This window comes from Amyelois transitella, chromosome 4 (genome assembly GCF_032362555.1).
Source record: "Amyelois transitella isolate CPQ chromosome 4, ilAmyTran1.1, whole genome shotgun sequence".
NCBI classification, from domain to species: Eukaryota; Metazoa; Arthropoda; class Insecta; order Lepidoptera; family Pyralidae; genus Amyelois; species Amyelois transitella.
The window spans coordinates 10,350,438-10,368,487 of record NC_083507.1 but is presented as its reverse complement, the minus strand read 5'-3'; the positions used below and the strand labels follow the sequence as shown (position 1 = coordinate 10,368,487).

Genomic DNA, 18,050 nt, shown 5'->3' with positions numbered 1-18,050 from the left:
ATAACACCTCTACATGTTTCGACTTGTTACAATTCATACAAATCATTACTCTCTTCATGCAAGCTCGGCGGTTTTGGGTACTCTTGACCTGACCTTTTTATAGTGCTCCAATAAAGAAGCGTGATGCACAATCCTAAAAGTTATAACAAGCAGGCGTAAATTAATGCACACATTCGGTTTGAGTTAAGCCTTGTTTTGTAAAAAGTTTAATATATTATGTTGTCTATATCCTTTACGGGGTGTACAAAGAAAACAGTGACGAACAGACTGAAAGGCTACGTTCAGATGGATTGAGATTTGATGATACTCCTAGTGTTACAACTTTTTGTTAGGTAAATCTCCCTAAACCTAACAATAAATCTAGCGAGTTTAGAAACCTGGTATTTTCATTGGAGTCGGTTAAACATCAGAAATACGTAATAAAATGAAACTCATCCTGAATCTACCCTAACCCGATATTAAATCTCATTCTGTCATACATAAAGGTGATACTTGCCTAAGAAGATATTTGACAATTGAAGAAAATACATCGCGTTCCTGGAACTGTCCGTATGTTGTTCAAGGAGACTTGCGCTCAAGGGATGAATTTGTTGAGCGTGTGGTACAAGTGATGAGAGTATCTTATATGTAATACTTCCCTTTTTAAAAGTCGCATCGGCAATTATTTGACTGCGCAGAATAGTGCAACCTACCGTGTAATATCGAAGAGAAGAGAGAAGATTCTAGAAAGCGGACAGTTCAGTTCGCGATTTCAAATAGCGCGCTTTAAATATAATATTTTTTTATACATATAGATATATAGTTACGTCTTTATCCCTTGCGGGGTAGACATAACCAACAGTTTTTAAAAGACAGATAGGCCACGTTCTACTGTTTGGCTTATTGGTAGAATTGAGATTCAAATAGTGACAGGTTGTTATTTTTTTATCTACAAAGCAAATCGCTGATGCTTATGAATTGTAGACTGTATCGAGAATAAAAGCCAGCAAAGGGACTCACTTGATCCGGTCCTAAATTTACTTTATACACACAACCATCCTTTGGGCCGACGTCGAAAAACGTGTTTTTCTTTGAATGGAATGTGTAGGAATGTAGGACCATTTTTGTTTTGCACCGTTCCGTTATGCCGTGCTGTTGGTCATTTACAAAAAACGTTTTTGTAACAACGAAAAATATTTTTTAGGTTTTGTTTCGGGAGACGAAGTTAAAAGAGATTCGGAGTTATTTTTTTTACTGTTACTTACTTTTTGCGTGGTGTTCACGGCTTTCGCAATTATATCGCTCTTTAGCGGCCTTTTTTATAAAGAAGGTGTTCCTCTTCAGTCACACCATTCTAGATACAAAGCACCTTGGCGTTTCACATGTGTGGTAAATTCCCCAAGAATCTCTTCCTCAGTGTTCGCAATGCTTCAAAAGAGTTAGTACCTATCACAAGTTTCTAAGTCACTTTGAGGCTAACTCCATCAGTGTAATTTGTCCCGTATATATTTATTTATTTCTAAAGTACATGACATGTTACAATAGGCGGACAAGTCTTTGCCAGGGCACGCCAAAACATCATAACAATTGGTAATACTTTCACGAACAATTGCATTTGATTAATATTCCCGATCATATATGGTTATGAAAATTAAATCTGATATTGTATACTTAAAAAGTTGTTATATGCATTCTCACGCTCAAAAATGGAAAAAACCTCAGGACTTCGCAAGAGGGAATGTCACGCCTCGGGCCTCTTGAAAATTATTGTTATAATAAATTCATAGCGAGAGAATATTATTTGCTTGCTATTCAGAAAGACTAAGGGATAGGCTTATATTTGGGATTCTTCTTTTAGGCGATGGGCTAGCAATCTGTCACTACTTGAATCTCAATTCTATTGTAAAGCCAAATAGCTGAACTTGGCCTATCAGTTTCTTTAAGACTGTTGGCTCTGCTTACCCCGCAAGGGATATAGACGTGACTTTTATCAACCACCAACTATTACAAATATGTAAACTTGTCGATAATAAGCAATATTTTGCAAAATATATTTAAATAATGAAGCACGCCACATAATTTTCATTTACGTACATTTATGGAAGCAATAAAAATCCATGACAATCTTTCAAAATATTCTAAAAATGCTAACTAATAAATTATTTACATTGTATTTCTAATATAAAAAGTAAAAAACTGTTATGGAATACACCAGACACAGTTTTAAACTCGATATTAACTAACGAGAGAATGTTGGTACTTAGTTTATTCGTTTTAAGTCTAGGGGTAAGTTTGGCATATGTGGAATATGACTTGAACGAAGCGGAAGAACTTTTCGAGAAATTCATTGTAGACTTTAATAGAAAATATAAAGACATGGAGGAAAAACAAATGAGATTTAACATTTTCAAGGAAAAATTGCAAAAAATAAACGAGGGCAATAAACAGCACGGCCACGAAGTTTTTGGTAAGTTAGTGAGTCAAATATGAAAATTTTATATATATTTAACTGATTTTTTTCTCGCAGTACTGCTTCGTCCATTTGAACCGGCAATGCTGCTAGCCTTCTGGGCATACGAATCTATACTAATTTTATATAGCTGAATAGTTTGTTTGTTTGTTTGAACGCGCTAATCTCAAGAACTACTGGTTCAAATTGAAAAATTATGTTTGCGTTGAATAGACCATTTATTAAGGAAGGCTTTAGGATATATAGCACAACTATACAGCTGCAACTGAGGAGTAAAGAAATAATGGAAAATGTGAAAATTATTAACCCTTGAGGGCTTCAATGATGCCCAAAATATCTATTCCACGCGGACGAAGTCGCGGGCACAGCTAGTGCCTATATAAAGTTGCATTCTTTCGTCAGCATCTTCCTTAAAACAATTCACAACATTATTTTCATTTTCAAGGAATCAACAAGTTTGCCGATTTATCGGATTCTGAATTCAAAAGCATATACAGTTGCTACAAAGTCAACGAAAAGGAGGGTAGTCCCTGTGTTCCTCCCAAACGTTACTCCCATCGAAGAACAGAGGTACCGGACAGCTTTGATTGGCGCGAGAAGGGTATAGTTAACGCCGTGAAGGATCAAGGTCAATGTGGCTCCTGTTGGGCGTTTAGCACTGTGGGTAAGTTATTACTAAAGATCGGAATAGGTAGATTGAATCGGGGTCAATGAACTGTAACGTATATATTAATGTGGACATGCCTCCGTCCGGGATTTGTAAATTATTAAGATTTTTTCCGGAATTTTTTACAAGTGGGATGAAGAATATGTACCTATATTAGTGGTAACTGTTTTCCTCCGACTTCGTTCACGTAAATTGTAGTCCTATGTTACCCGCGGACAATCTAGTTTCCTGTAAGTGTAAGTACTGAAATGGAATCCCGGAAAAGAGGTTCATCCATGTTATGCCTTCTATGGTAATTCATGATGCAAGTACCTACATAAAATCAATCTACCTATTCCGATCTCTGGTTATTACCTAGACATTTCCATACCTAGCAATAGATACATATAATAACAAGATAACCTCCTCTAAGATACTGAAGAAATCTGTTAAAGAAATAGATCTTTTAAAATACTAATCAAAAAACTGTAACTTACTTTCGCTTTTATTAACCGCCTTAAAAAAAAGTTTTTACTCAGTTTGACCTGAATTTGTGTGTGTAGTGTAGGTATGTATGTTTATCCGCGATTGTCTCGCGTTTCGCTGTACCTATTTTGAAGCGGTTTTCGGGAAAGTGTCTGTTGCATACATACAATCACGTCTATATCCCTTGCGGGGTAGACAGAGCCAACAGTCTTGAAAAGACTGATAGGCCACGTTCATCTGTTTTGCTTAATAAAAGAATTGAGATTCAAATAGTGACAGGCTGCTAGCACATCGCCTACAAGAAGAATCCCAAGTTTATAAGCCTATCCCTCTGTCGCCTTTTACGACATCCATGGGAACTAGACGGAGTGGTTTTATTCTTTTTATTTGGTGCCGGGAACCACACGGCACACGTGTCTGTTACATTTAGGAGAAGGTTTAGTAATGTAATCGTGTTCAAAAAAGGTATGATTTCCTACTTTTGGTGGACGTTTGCAAGTGGTGCTCTTTTAACTAAAGCTATATAACTTAGTTGGGATAACTTACAGGCAACGTGGAGAGTCAGTACGCGAAAAAATATGGCGCTGATCAATTAACAAGTTTATCTGAACAGCAATTGGTGGATTGTGATAGGAATGCGACTGATAAAGGTTGTAGAGGGGGCGTTATGACAGCCGCAGTGCTGTAAGTATTATATTGATATTTTTCCTTTACTTGTATGTAATCAAATAATTACATACATACATAAAATACATAAAATCACGCCTCTTTCCCGGAGGGGTAGGCAGGGACTACCTCTTTCCACTTGCCACGATCTCTGCATACTACCTTCGCTTCATCCACATTCATAACTCTAAGTTTCGGGTACTCTTGACCTGACCCTTTACCAGGACGTCCTTAATTTGATCAAGATACGTTCGTTTAATAAATAATTACATATTGAATTCAAACATCGATCTTAAACCATAAAGGGTTTGTCTGTATTTTATAAATATTACCACGTCTACATCCCTTGCGGGGTAGACAGAGACAGCAAAGGCCACGTTCAGCTATAATACATTATAAAAGCCATACGCTTTTATAATGTAGCTGTCCCGACAAACGTTGTTTTGTCATATAAAAAAACTTTATGTAATTTCTAGTTTAAAAACAAAAATGTGACAGGGTGGACAACCTTTATCACTAAGGTGTATGAAAAATAGATATTGGCCGATTCTCAGACATACACAATATGCTCACAAAATTTCACGAGAATCGGTCAAGCCGTTTCGGAGGAGTACGGGAACGAACATTGTGACACGAGAATTTTATATATAAGATTAAGATATCTGACTTTTCTCCAGGACGTCCCTGATATGATCAGGGTCCCACTCCACGGTTCCCATTCACACTCTCCATGTATATTTGCTTAGTCAACCTGCTTTCATTCATCCTCTCATGACCAAACCATCTAAGCATCCTCTTTCTGTGACTATATCTTCTCTCACATCACAACATTCCCTTACCGCGCTGTCTATCTTTTATAAAATAACATACATACATACATATGGTCACGTCTATATCCCTTTCGGGGTAGACAGAGCGATGAGTCCTGAAAAGACTGAATGGCCACGTTCAGCTATTTGGCTTAATGATAGAATTGAGATTCAAATAGTGGCAGGTTGCTAACCCATCGCCTAAAAAAGAATCCCAAGTTTGTAAGCTTATCTTAGTCGCCTTTTGCGACATCCATGGGAAAGAGATGGAGTGGTTCTTTTTTGTATTGGTGCCGGGAACCACACGGCTTATTTTATAAAATAACTTTTCAGATATCTTATGAAAGCTGGTCTCATGACGAATGCAGACTATCCATACAAAGCGTCCGATGGTCAATGCCAGTATGACACAAATAAGGTGAAAGTTAAGGTCACTGGCTGCGTGGACTTTACTGGTACTCCTGAAGACGACATCAGAGCTATCCTTGTTGAAAACGGACCTCTTACCGTTGGTAAGTTGTCTCTGTCTACCCCGTATGAGATATTATCACGTTTTATTGGTGTGCGTCCAGTTGATTCAAATAAAGATTTTATCTTAAATGCTAGCTGTGCCCGCGACTTCGTCCGCGTGGAATAGTTATTTTGGGCATCATTAAAGCCCTCAAGGATGAATAATTTCTCCCGTTTTTTTTCACATTTTTCATTTTTTTCTTCGCTCTTAATAGTTGCAAAGTGATGTTATATAACCTAAAGCCTTCCTCGATAAATGGTCTATTCAATGCAAAAAGAATTTTTCAATTCGAATCAGTTCCAAGATTAGCGCGTTCAAACAAACAAACAAACTCTTCAGCTTTATAATATTAGTATAGATAAGATTCTCGTGTCACAATGTTCGTTCCCGTACTCCTCCGAAACGTCTCGACCGGTTCCCATGAAATTTGGTGAGCATATAGAGTAGGTCTGAGAATCGGCCAACATCTATTTTTCATACCCCTTAGTGGTAAGGGTTGTCCACCCTTAAATTTTTTTTAACTTGTAATTACTTTAAAATTAAAAAGCGGACAGCTAGTTTTTTTATATCTTTATGGAAGTTTACGCAAACCCTACGTGGCTAGTTTGAGCTGCAGATACAGTTTGAATTGATATATTAATCAGTCAATCTTCAGGGTAAAAAATTTAATTAATTCAATTTAAGCTATTTTTTTATTACCGAATTTAACAAATCGGTAGTTAATATGTAAGTAACAAACTTGATGATGGTACGGAACTCTTAGTGTGCGAGTACGACTTGCACTTGGCTGATTTTTCTATAACTAAATCCCATCCATATAATCACGTCTATATCCCTTGCGGGGTAGACAGAGCCAGAAATATTGAAAGGCTGATAGGCCACGTTCAGCCGTTTGGCCTAATGATAAAATTGCGATTCAGTTAGTGACAGGTTGCTAGCCCATCAGAAGCCTATAAGAAGAATCCCAAGCTTGTGAGTCCATCCCTTAGTCGCCTTTTACGACATCCGTGGCAAAGAGATGGAGTGATCCTATTCTTTTTTTGCATTGGTGCCGGGAACCACACGGCATAACTAAATATTTCTTTGTTTTCAGCCCTTTCTACAGAACCACTTGCATCTTATAAATCAGGAGTTGTCGAGGATTGTTACCAGGATGATGTAATAAATCATGCGCTTTTATTGGTCGGTTATGGAACAGGTATGCCTCAGACATACGAATAATATCGTACGTTACCCTTGATGGAACAGACAGAGCCAACAGTCTTGAAGGGGCTGAAAGGCTACGTTCAGCTAACTAAATGTTACATTAAAAACTTGAACATTGATTTAATAGCGTAATTTAGATTCAAATAGTGACCGGTTGCTCGACCATCGCCTAAAAGAAGATTCGCAATTTTATGAAGCCTTTCCTTAGATTAGTTTTCACAGTGCACGGTAAGAGAAGCAGCAGGCTCTCACTACTTCTTCTTCTTCTTCTTTGCTAACAGACCACCACTACTGCTAGACGAATCTGCGCTTATTCCTAGGTATGCATCTTAGTCAAAATAAGCTTGAGCAGAGTTGAGCTCTAGATTTTTACTCTCGTGGAAATCCATAGATAGATACTAAAGTCTGGATTTTGTATGCATAATTATATACATACTTATAATCACGTCCATATCCGTTGCAGAGAAGACAGAGCCAACTGGAAGAAAGGCCACGTTCAGATTTATGGATTAATGATGGAAATCAGATTCAAATAGAGGCAGGTTGCTAGTCCATCGCCTATAAAATTAATCACAAGTTTATTAGCCTTTCCATCAGTCGCCTGTTACGACATCATGGGAAAGATATTGAGTGGTCCTAGTCTCTGCCTACTCCTCTGGGAAAAAGGCGTGATTTTATATAAATACCATTCTTTCCCGGAGGTAAATTAGGTAACCGGTAAGATGGGACCAGATCATTCCACATGCCGTGATCCCCTTTTTATATTTCGAAGGGGAAATCCCTTCTACGGACTGCCTCCGAGGTCTTCACCTGGGAGTATGTGGGACACCTGGCATCTAGTGTGCTAGCCTAACCACAAAAACCCCTCCAGTGCACCCGCGTGGAATAGTTATTTTAGGCATCATTGAAGCCCTCAAGGATGAATAATTATCCCCGTATTTTCTATATTCTCATTATTTCTTTGCTCCTTATAGTTGCAGCGTGATGTTATATAGCCTATAGCCTTTCTTGATAAATGATCTATTCAACGCAAAAATAATTTTTCAATTCGAACCAGTAGTTCCTGAGATTTGCGCGTTCAAACAAACAAACTATTCAGCTTTATAATAGTATAGTTGGTAAAGTCTTTGTTTATATGTCTTCGTTTTATATTACAGATGAGAAAACTAAAAAACCTTACTGGTTAATCAAAAACTCATGGGGAGCGGACTGGGGGGAGAACGGCTATTACCGTTTGATCCGAGGTGACCCACGATGCCAGGTCGGCACGTACGAGTTGGTGACCTCTCAAGTGGCATAAACATAATAAAATATGTATATACAATAAAAATTTAAACATCCAATGTAGGCAAACTTCTTTATATATATTTAATTATAAATTATATCAAAATATTAACAGGCAAAGCCAGCTGGCATACACATATGCATAGCAACGGCTATCATGATTTGTTTGGTTAGAAAAAAATTTATCACATTTTTATTGTAAAATATATTTTTTTTTGTCGTCCTAAAATATATTTTAATTTGTAAAAAGCTTTTAATTTGTTTATTTCTCTCTTCTTCAGTTATCTTACCTTTTTCTTTAGTGTATGTAGTATATTTCCGAACTTTCTACTATAATTCCTACACCCGATATTGTTTCGTTTTAGTAGCAGTGAATACACTAGACCAAAACCCTCTACCAACCTGCTGGTTATATGAGCTGAATACGTCTTTTTAAAGAAAAAATTAAAATAAAGTGGGTATACTTAATAGCAAAAGTGATTTATTTTAACAACTGGTAGTTATTTTTGCTTTTGCTTCTCATGATTATTTATTTTTTTATTACACAAAAAAATGTACAGAAGACTTACTTAATGCCGTTTGGCATTCTCTCCCAGGCTACCAGCTGACCAAACAGAAAAAAATTAAGTAGGTGGTGCGATAAAGTGCACTTGCATACTGCAAAATACGTACCTACATTACAAACAAAATACATAAATATATACAAGATACATAAAATATCAATTAACTGTAAAATGTGATTTCAATAAAAAAAGAACGTCAATTTGGTTTTCCTTTAATTCAGTACCTAAAGTAATGGACAATATATATTTCATAATATTACATACGGCGCGTTCATACAAAGTTATTCTTAACAGAATGAGTTGCTTGAAAGAATAATTTGCTGACGGAGTGCCGGGAAATGTATGGGGAAAGTTGAACATTTATTGGCCCAACTTTGTAGTACTTTAAACTTTATTTCTATGCGAACAGTTCTCTTGTTGTGTTGTGAACTGCTGTTTTGTATTTTATATTATTTATAAAAGACGCTTGCGTAAATAGAAAAATTTACCTTTTTTAATTTATTTTCCCACGGTATTTCCGAGAAATCTTCTCTTATGTAACATTAGACATTTTAATAGCTGAAAACAGCTGTTTATGTGCTGTCCGATGATATGACAGTCAGTCAGTAACTCAGTGTCCTAAATCTTGAAGTATCGACTTAATTATCATAAATCTAGCGAAAAAGCGCTCATTTATATGATTTAGAATTGTTATGTCTTGTCATAATCATGGATGGCCCAGTGGAATTATAAAATTTTTTCGAATTACTATGACTTGCAACTTGGTTCTATATCTATGGTCCACATAGATTAAACATTCCTTTATAAAAATAAACAAGATTTTTTATAAAACTGGCCAGTAACAATCTATGCACAGAGGTTCAGACTATTCATTTAGTAAAGTAGAAGAACATTAATAAATATTTAATATTATCTTTGATATTTAATGTAATTTCAGATTAATTTAGTTTGATTCAGCTTAAAATAGAACAGTCTTTATTTAAGTAACCATTTAATCTAATGTTGACAAAAGTCAGAAGGCAACGCTCCCGAAAATAACTTATAAAACCTGTCTGCGGTAGCCGAAATACGAAAGCTTCGGAGCTTTAAGCTTCATAAAAAGGCTTTAACTAAATTCAATTTTCAATAATTGCACAATTTTTCTTAAGTATTTTGGTAAATAGTAGCAACCTGTCACTATTTGAATCTCTTAATTCAATCATTAAGCCAAACAGCTGAACGTGGCCTTTCAGTTTTTCCAAGATTGTTGGCTCCATCTACCCCGCACTTTAAATATGTATTTTTGTAAATTTACAGTTACTTGCTTGTTTTTTACTACGAGTATAATTGATTGTGCGACTTAATCCATAACCAATCCAAAGTAATATTAGAGAAACGAAACTTTGTCTGTTACGCTATCACGGCTAATCGGCTATACCGATATTGATAAAATTTTGTGTCAAATTAAAAATATTTACGTTACAAGTATTTTAAAAATTTCTACGGGAACAACGCAAAGTCAGCGATAGCCTTTGCAGAAAATAAAACAAAATCCACAATAAATTTCATCAAAAATCGAGAAGTTTATCCGTGAAGGGATAACTTCGCAATGCCATTATAAATACCTAATGTATCAGTAAAGATTGACGCACCGTTATATTAACATACATACATAGAGTCACGTCTATGTCCCTTGCGGGGTAGACAGAGCCAACAGTCTTGAAAAGATTGAATGGCCACGTTCAGCTATTTGGCTTAATGATAGAATTAAGATTAAAATAGTGACAGGTTGCTAGCCCATCCCCTAAAGAAGAATGCCAAGTTTGTAAGCCTATCCCTAAGTCGCCTTTTACGACATCCTTGGGAAAGAGACGAAGTGGTCCTATACTTTTTTGTATTGGTGCCGGGCTATTGTGCTGTTGTGTTAGTTATACTAACAACGAAAACAAATAATTATGAAAACGAAAATACGAAACGAAAATGTTTGGAGTCAAGTTAAAACTGCTGAATAATGTTTGCAACTTAATTGCGAATCATTACGTGCACGTTTCAAATTCAGTTTGCGTAAACAGAGAAACAATGAAGGATTTCCGTGGAAGCCTAAACGATTACATATTTACATACATACATATGATTACGTCTATATCCCTTGCGGGGTAGACAGAGCCAACATTCTTGAGAAGACTGAATGGCTACGTTCAGCTATTTGACTTAATGATAGAATTGAGATTCAAATAGTGACAGGTTGCTAGCCCATCGCCTAGAAAAGAACCCCAAGTTTGTAAGCCTATCCCTTAGTCGCCTTTAACGACATCCTAGGGAAAGAGATGGAGTGGTCCTATTCTTTTTTGTATTGGTGCCGGGAACCACACGGCACTTTATTATTACATATTTAGACAATCGTTTCGCAGAAATATATGTCTGGGTAATTAACTTGAAATCCTTCTTTAGGCTAATCCTAATTCCTTCATTAAGCCATACAGATTAATGTAGTCATTTAGTCTTCTTAGACTGTCGGCTCTGTCTTTCCCGCATGGGATAAAGACGTAGTTATATGTATGTAGAAAGATATAGTTTTTGACACGTACAGGGAATGAACTGTGTAGGAGCCTAGGAGGCGGTGTATGTACAGTGCTGTGCCGTGTGATTCTCAGCACATAAGATTAGGACCCCTTCATCTTTTTTCCATTGATGTCGTAAAAGGCGATTAAGGGTATAGGCCCAAATGTACCCAGTGGTATATTCTACGCTGATCTGGTATTGACGATAAAACAAAGTTTGTATAGCTCCTCCAAAAGGGACGCAATGGCAGAAGAGATAATGATGATGGAAGTATTAAGTGATGGAAGAGAGAGAGAGAGAGATTTTAGTATGAAAAGTTTGCAGTCAAATTTTAGTTTTGAAACATCAAAACTTAAATGTCTTCAATAATAGGTACTAAAGCAAACTAAGGACCAAATTGACGGCCCATTAGAAGTCGAAGGCTTATTAAAGTTGAGAATAGCCTCTTTGTACGAATGTCACGTGCGAATGAAAAATCGCGGGGCATTATTGGAAGCATCAATTTGTACCCATTGGTACGTAACTAAAGAATCCGTAGGGATCGGGAAAAACTCAGGGAGAAATTCCTGTATATCATTTGAGTCTAGAAAAAAGTTTTGTTCAGAGACAAATGATTTCCAATCACATTATTATACATACATAAAATCACGTCTCTTTCCCAGAGGGGTAGGCAGAGACTACCTCTTTCCACTTGCCACGATCTCTGCATAGGTACTTCCTTCGCTTCATCCACATTCATAACTCTCTTCATGCAAGCTCGGCGGTTTCGGGTACTTTTGACCTGACCCTTTACCAGGACGTCCTTGATTTGATCAAGATACGTTCGTCTAGGGAAGCTTCTTTAGTCTATCACATTATTATCCGTAAGGCTTATCCTTGTTTTGAGTCTTTATGCTTTCTGATCGCTTTGTATTGGTTTAATCATTCCCTGAGCGTCCTCACCTATTTTCTGAGCGACCTGAGATATGCCTGTGACCACGATCCTAGATCGGGTAACTCAGGTTTTACACGAAGCAACTCAAGCTAACTCATATATTGGATCATCATACCTCAATATCAATTAAACTAACTTTAACTAATTATAGCATAGCTTTTAGATTTTCCGTTTTTATTCGCATAGTTTTTGAAAACAACATAGGTACCTACATATGTCGTTTCCCCAAAAAAAGTTCAACTTAATTTACGTCGCTGTTGTATCCTATCACATTGTATGGGAGACAAAGATTGGATACGCGAACTTCGATTTCAAGTTGAAAATTCCATTGAAAGTTTAAGTGGATTACTTTCCGCACTTCGCGTTCCTTGCTTTATTTACACTCTAGGTGGATATGTTCATTCATTCATTCATTCATGTAATAAGGTCTATATCCATTGCGGGGTAGACAGAGCCAGCAGTCTTGAAAGACTGATCGACTTGAAATTCTATCAGTCTATTGATAGTTGCTTGCCCATCGCCTTAAATAAGAATTCCAATTTTAAAAGGGATAACTCCTTAGTTGCCCTTTACGATATCTACGGGAAAGAGATGGAGTGCGAGCCTATTCTTTTTTTCTGTAATATTTTCCATATTTTATTTATGTATCATAATCATATTTTTGAATTTTCTTAACGTCAAAATTAGGTATACGAGTATAGATATGTAGATACCAATGCCGACTTTTTCAAAAAAGGCAAATTACATATTTATAAAGGTGAATGAACTTCCAAATTCAAAAAGTGCATTGCACCTGTAAAAAAATAAATTGCAAACATATTCTGTATTGAAATTTTATTGCGCATTGCATATTCAAGTCTTCAAATCAAAGTATGCGAAGATTTTAAAAATGATTTCGCTGCACTGCACTTCGATTTCGGTTCCTATTTACGAAACCGGGATTTTCATTTGAATAGTACACGACTTTTAAAGCGAAATTCTGAAATCACAAAGAAATGTGGAGATAATATTTCAGATTCTCTTGAAAAAAAAAAAACATATGCACGTATAATCTCGATTCCATCATGATGGGATTGCGATTTGAATAGTGATAGGTTGTTGGCCTATCGCCTACAAGAAGGATCTCAAGTTTATTAGCCTTAGTCGCCTTTTACGACATCCATGGGAAATATATGGAGTGGTCCTAGTCGTTTTGTATTGGTGCCGGGAACCACACGGCACCAATACAAAACGACTAGGACAAAAAGAATAGGACCACTCCATCTCTCTTCCATGGATGTCGTAAAAGGCGACTAAGGGATGGGCTTACAGACTTGGGATTTTTGGGCGATGGGCTAGCGGCCTGTCACTATTTGAATCTCAATTCTATCATTGAGCCAAATAGCTGAGCGTGGCCTATCAATCTTTTCAAGACTGTTGGCTCTGTCTATCCCACAAGGGATATAGACGTGACCATATGTATGTATGTCCTAGTCTAAAGTGCCGGCAACCACACGGCGCACACGGCAGGCCGCCGAGAGTTGTCACTTTCTTTAAATTTTTTAAATGAGTCTCTGTCTTGCTCCTGGCTTTAATCCCGGTTGCATCCTCGCCTCTCTGGAGGGGAGCCCAGGGCATGCCTTTGACCATGGATCCTGGATTGGGTGACTCAGGTTTTTACACGAAGCGACTCCCATCTGACCTCCGCAACCTTTACAGGTAAACCTAACCCGTATTGGATCCATGGTTACACATTCATTTGACTGAATGTGCAGGTTTCCTCACGATGGTTCCGTCACCGTAAGAGCGGCGAGGTCAGTTTTCAAACTAATGTATACAACTTTGAAAAGAGTCATTGGTGCATGGCCGAGGTGGGATTTGAACCTGTGCCTTTCTGCGCTCACGCATTTTAACCGGGCACTTTACGGATTCGACCATCGACTCCCACGACTACCGACTACATATGTCTGTCTATCATGTAAAAGATATATTGTTATACCTGAATCTGTGAGATCTATATTTGTACATTGACGTCCGATGAAAATGCTGCAGTGTAGTTTGTTCCGCCGCTTCTTTTACACATGCGCTTTGGAAGCGGTAGTAGTTATAATTAGATTTAAGTGATGTGACGTCAATAAGTGATACCTTGTATCCAATTTTGAAAATAAATGTATTCTATTCTGTGTAATTATTAAACTTCGTAAAACAAAGATGTCTACAACGTCATTAATCTTAATGATGATGTCAATTAATCATTTATCACGAGTTATAGTGATGGATATGAATAAGTTTGAGTTAGCGTGAATGAGTACTTTCTAATAAGACGTGTTGTGTATAATATAATGTTTCAGAAACACAATAATAAACCTATTTTTTTATTGTTGTATTTATTTTTAAAGTTTCTATAAATAATATAATGCTTGTAGAATTCAGTCCGCTTGTTGTGCTATACATTTGTGTTTTGTACAATAAAGTTTAAATAAATAAAAAAGTAATAAATAAATTTTTACGCTACAAATATACATACTGAGTCAGCTCCGAGGTAAGTTCGAGACTTGTGGTACGAGATGTTACGTATGATACTACATCTTTTTATAACAATTTTTTATTACATACCATTATTAATTATATAATATAATTTAGTTTGTATGAAGAGAGTTATGAATGTGGATGAAGCGAAGGAAGTATGCAGAGATCGTGGCAAGTGGAAAGAGGTAGTCTCTGCCTACCTCTCCGGGAAAGAGGCGTGATTTTATGTATGTATGTATTAATTATATACCATTACTCTTTTTAAATTTTTGTTGCTGTCACGGGTAGACAGAAACAAGGAATTAATCCAAAATAGGAAAGGATAAAGTGAATGACTGACTGACATATCAACGCACAGCCTAAACCGCTGAGTATAGAAACTTGAAATTTGGGGTATAGTTTATCATTTAGGGGTGCATTAAGAGTGGATTTCTCAAAATTCCCGCGGGAACTGGAATGGTGATTAGGGACCAAAACATTGTTTTAAAAAATGTATTTAGTTTTATACTTAAATTGACCAATTTAATTTTAGTTTATAAGATTGACTTAATTTTATGAATAAAATATTTAATTTGAATGTAATTTCCTACGCCTCAGCTGGCAAAGTATGTTTGACACGTCTTATATTAACTGATCATCCTTATACAGGGTGGCTTTTAATTCAACTGCATAAATTTAACTGTTAAGTGTACTTGATCTCATGTGTAATTCAGAAAGTACGAAAAAAATAAAAGTATCAAAATCCACGATCCTAAATACGTCATATTACGGCCGGCGGAAAAGTGACGCGTAAGATTCAGAGGTCAACGACATAATTCATTCAGCTGAGCGATCTCGACAACTCTGTACTTTACTTGATCTTGATACTAGAAAAATAATTTATTTTTCAGACATTTATTTACATGTTTAGTTTTAATTTCTTTTTGTAGTATTGGTATGTATTAAAGCGTATGACGTAGTTTTTGTGGGTTTTTAAATGTGAAAATTATGACGTTTATTTTAAATAAAAATAGGCTCAAACGGCTCAGAAGCATGGGTATAGTCTATGTTTAAAAGGATGCAGTTGTTTTAAATGTCATCCTGTATATTTAGACATATTTTAAAGTAATAAATGAATTTGACGCGAGCGGAGCCACGGCGTCCTCTAGTATATTATACAATCCACCTTCAATTCACAAAGGGATGGATATTGTTTCCCATTGACTAAGTGTCAGATCATTGGATCCTTCACACCTAAGTGCAAACTGAATCAAGTCAAGGCCTTTTGAAGTAGTTTGTGTCAGTATTACGATTACCTTAGCGATAGCGACGTTTTGTTTGACGGTGTAATCGGATTCTTGTCACTGAACCAAAATACCCTGGGTTCGATTCCCGGACAGGTCATGGTGGTAAAAGAACTTTTTCTGATTGTCCTGAGTCTTTTGTATTTATCTGTTTAGGAAAATATTAATTGTAATAGGTATATCTTAACACAAGTCTCGAACTTACTCCGAGACTAACCCCATCTCACGGTTATCGTGATTTATGCCAGAAGAAAAAAGACTCTTCTCACATTCAAAGAGTAAACAAAATACATTTAGGTATCTCTTAAAATTCTCAATTTCTCTCGATTTCAGCAGGCGACGCTCACAAAATTCAGTTATCGTTAGAAACTCACTTTTCTAAATAGTCCATTCCTACAGTTAACTTCCAGTTTAACTTTGTAACTAAATTGTCGCCTGCTAGTATGCTAATGGAGTAGACACGACACTCTATGATATTGTTTTGGACGTTAAATCTTGCCTGCGATATTTTAAGTACATAACTAAATATTTAAATTAAAACATTTAAAATGTACAAAAAAATTTCAAATGATTTTTGTGTTGAAACCTATATGCTAAAAAATGGTATTATACTAAAAATAAATAAAAAAAAAAAAAAACATTTATTCCAGGTTTCTAGACCCATATCGCTGACACAAAAATTACATTTTAATACAAACATTGAATAATAATAATAAATTAAATAATAATAAATTCCATTACAAAAATAATAATAATTGTATCATTTAATTTTTTATCTTAAAAAATAGATGAGGATAGTCACTGACCGGGTTAACATATTCAACTCAATCCGAGGACGCCGAAAACCGGACCAAGTGGAGAGAGAAAAGTCGGAAGGCGGACCCCGGGCCCCGAAACACTTCTGTGGTGGGTGCAACCGGGAACACGCAGAGATGAGAGAGATGATAGATAGTAACTGACTGTCTGGCTGAAGTAATCAACTCACATCCCAAACCCATGGATTTAGTTTTGAAAAATCAGTTTGAAGGTTCCTTATTTACTCTAGGGATCCAAAAAGAGAGGATGTCTCACTTTTCCGTCGGAACAAAAATTGACGGGAGTTTTTGGTTTTATGTAGGTGAAGTCACGGGCATACTCTCTGTATAGTGTAATTTCGAAGTGGAGTTTTAATATCTCCGATAAAAATGGTCTAATTTGATCTGATTCCTGAGGAACTGAATAGGTAGAGTAGGTTTTGAGAGGAATCCCATAATGGCCTTCTACTGATTGTCGTAAGAGCTATCATCTCTTGTTGGAGTTAAGTGGAGCGTCCTCCACTCATATATTTTATTAATTTTAATTTTATTTTTTTAGTATGCTGGTATGTTAATAATAACAAAACGTTCACACGTTTAAATAATAACGTTCATTTTTTAAATTAAAAACAATTACTCTTTTGACGAGGGAATTGTTGAGAGGAAATTGTACTGATTACACTTTGCACTAAGTCTTTTTAGAAGTAACGATCCATTCATTTACACCGAAAAAAGTTACAAACGCATTGTTATCAAAATACGTAGGATCTCCAGTTGATTTTCTCATCGAATCATTACAATATTACCTGCCCGATCCCAAACAACCCAAGATTTACAACTTGCGAACTCCAAGTCAACACAATTTGAATACAGGTGGCATTTGACCTTCTATCAAGGATCTTTATGGAGATGTTAAATTATACTTAACAAGTGAAAGTCTAAACTTATAGTATAGTTTAAATGTCTACTGCGATAGTGTAATACATTGTATTGTATTCATTCTATTAATATTAAATGTTACAGTAGAAATATAAATCAATGAATTTAATTAATTATTAATTTAGTAACTTATTATTAATTAATTAAGGTATGGGCTTATAAGCTTGGGATTCGTCCTTTAGGCGATGGGCTAGCAACCTGTCACTATTTGAATCTCAATTATACAATTTTAAACCTATCAGCTAAACGTGGCCAGTCAGTCTTCAAGGCTCTGTCTATCCAGCATGGGATATAGACGTGATTATATGATTGAATTAATGAATGTAGAAATTAAACATCTTTACAAAGCGCCACGAATTTTGTGAATAAAATTAGTTCAATCCTAAGTGTTTTATTTGCGCTTTTGTCGCTTCATACGACATAATATAGGG

At 36.1% G+C, this 18,050-nt stretch overlaps 1 protein-coding gene across 1 annotated transcript; it reads left to right on the top strand.

The window, feature by feature from the left end:
* Positions 1 to 2,229: 2,229 nt before the first annotated feature.
* LOC106139616 (procathepsin L-like) lies at positions 2,230 to 8,073 on the top strand. Its single transcript, XM_060953486.1, has 6 exons — positions 2,230 to 2,446; positions 2,895 to 3,113; positions 4,130 to 4,265; positions 5,390 to 5,568; positions 6,661 to 6,765; positions 7,931 to 8,073. The coding sequence occupies exons 1-6, from the start codon at positions 2,230 to 2,232 to the stop codon at positions 8,071 to 8,073; spliced, it is 999 nt and encodes a 332-aa protein (XP_060809469.1).
* The last annotated feature ends 9,977 nt before the right edge of the window (positions 8,074 to 18,050 follow it).